Source organism: Penaeus monodon, chromosome 27, assembly GCF_015228065.2.
Source record: "Penaeus monodon isolate SGIC_2016 chromosome 27, NSTDA_Pmon_1, whole genome shotgun sequence".
NCBI classification, from domain to species: Eukaryota; Metazoa; Arthropoda; class Malacostraca; order Decapoda; family Penaeidae; genus Penaeus; species Penaeus monodon.
The window spans coordinates 35,672,330-35,672,895 of record NC_051412.1 but is presented as its reverse complement, the minus strand read 5'-3'; the positions used below and the strand labels follow the sequence as shown (position 1 = coordinate 35,672,895).

Below are 566 nucleotides of genomic sequence, written 5' to 3'. Positions count from 1 at the left end.
GGGAAGAGGAGAGGAAGGGATAAAGAGGGTGGGAATGGGTAAGTTTTGGAAAATTTCTTGGTAAAAAGAAATAAGGAAAAGCTACACTAATAAATTTTTCTTTAGCTTTTAGGAATCTTAAAAATAATAGAAAGGTTTTAAAAGTTATCTTCAAGAGAGATAAAAATTCAATTTGATTAGCCAGTTTGAACAGTAAATCAAGAATTCTTTATTTTTTAAATCTTCAACTGCTGGGGTTCTACCTAGGGAATCAGATTCAGTTCCTTTGTTGCCTCTTGCTTGAGAATCGGGTCTTTCCACAGCTAATCTAGCTCTTTCTCGATACTTGGACTTTGGCAGAGTAGTAGGTTCTGGCTCTGAAAAATATGGAAAAAAGTATGTATATTTCATCAAATTATCATTACTCATTATATGAAACAAAACAAAAACAAATGCAACACTGTTGTACTTCCATAAATTACATGTTAATAATAGTTATAAAGGTGAGTAAAAGTGATGAGAGAGGAAAGGCAGAGAGTAATGCCTAGGGGAAGGAAACAAACTGGGAGATAGACTAGGATAAGGAA

General features: G+C 33.6%; 1 protein-coding gene across 1 annotated transcript in view; it reads right to left on the bottom strand.

Moving 5' to 3' along the window:
* Window positions 1-566, bottom strand: part of LOC119590507 — a 19,867-nt gene that overhangs the window by 4,820 nt on the left and 14,481 nt on the right. Inside the window, exon 12 of the mRNA XM_037939157.1 lies at window positions 243-356. Coding sequence (XP_037795085.1) covers window positions 243-356 — 114 coding nt within the window. The remainder of the gene's footprint in view (window positions 1-242; window positions 357-566) is intronic.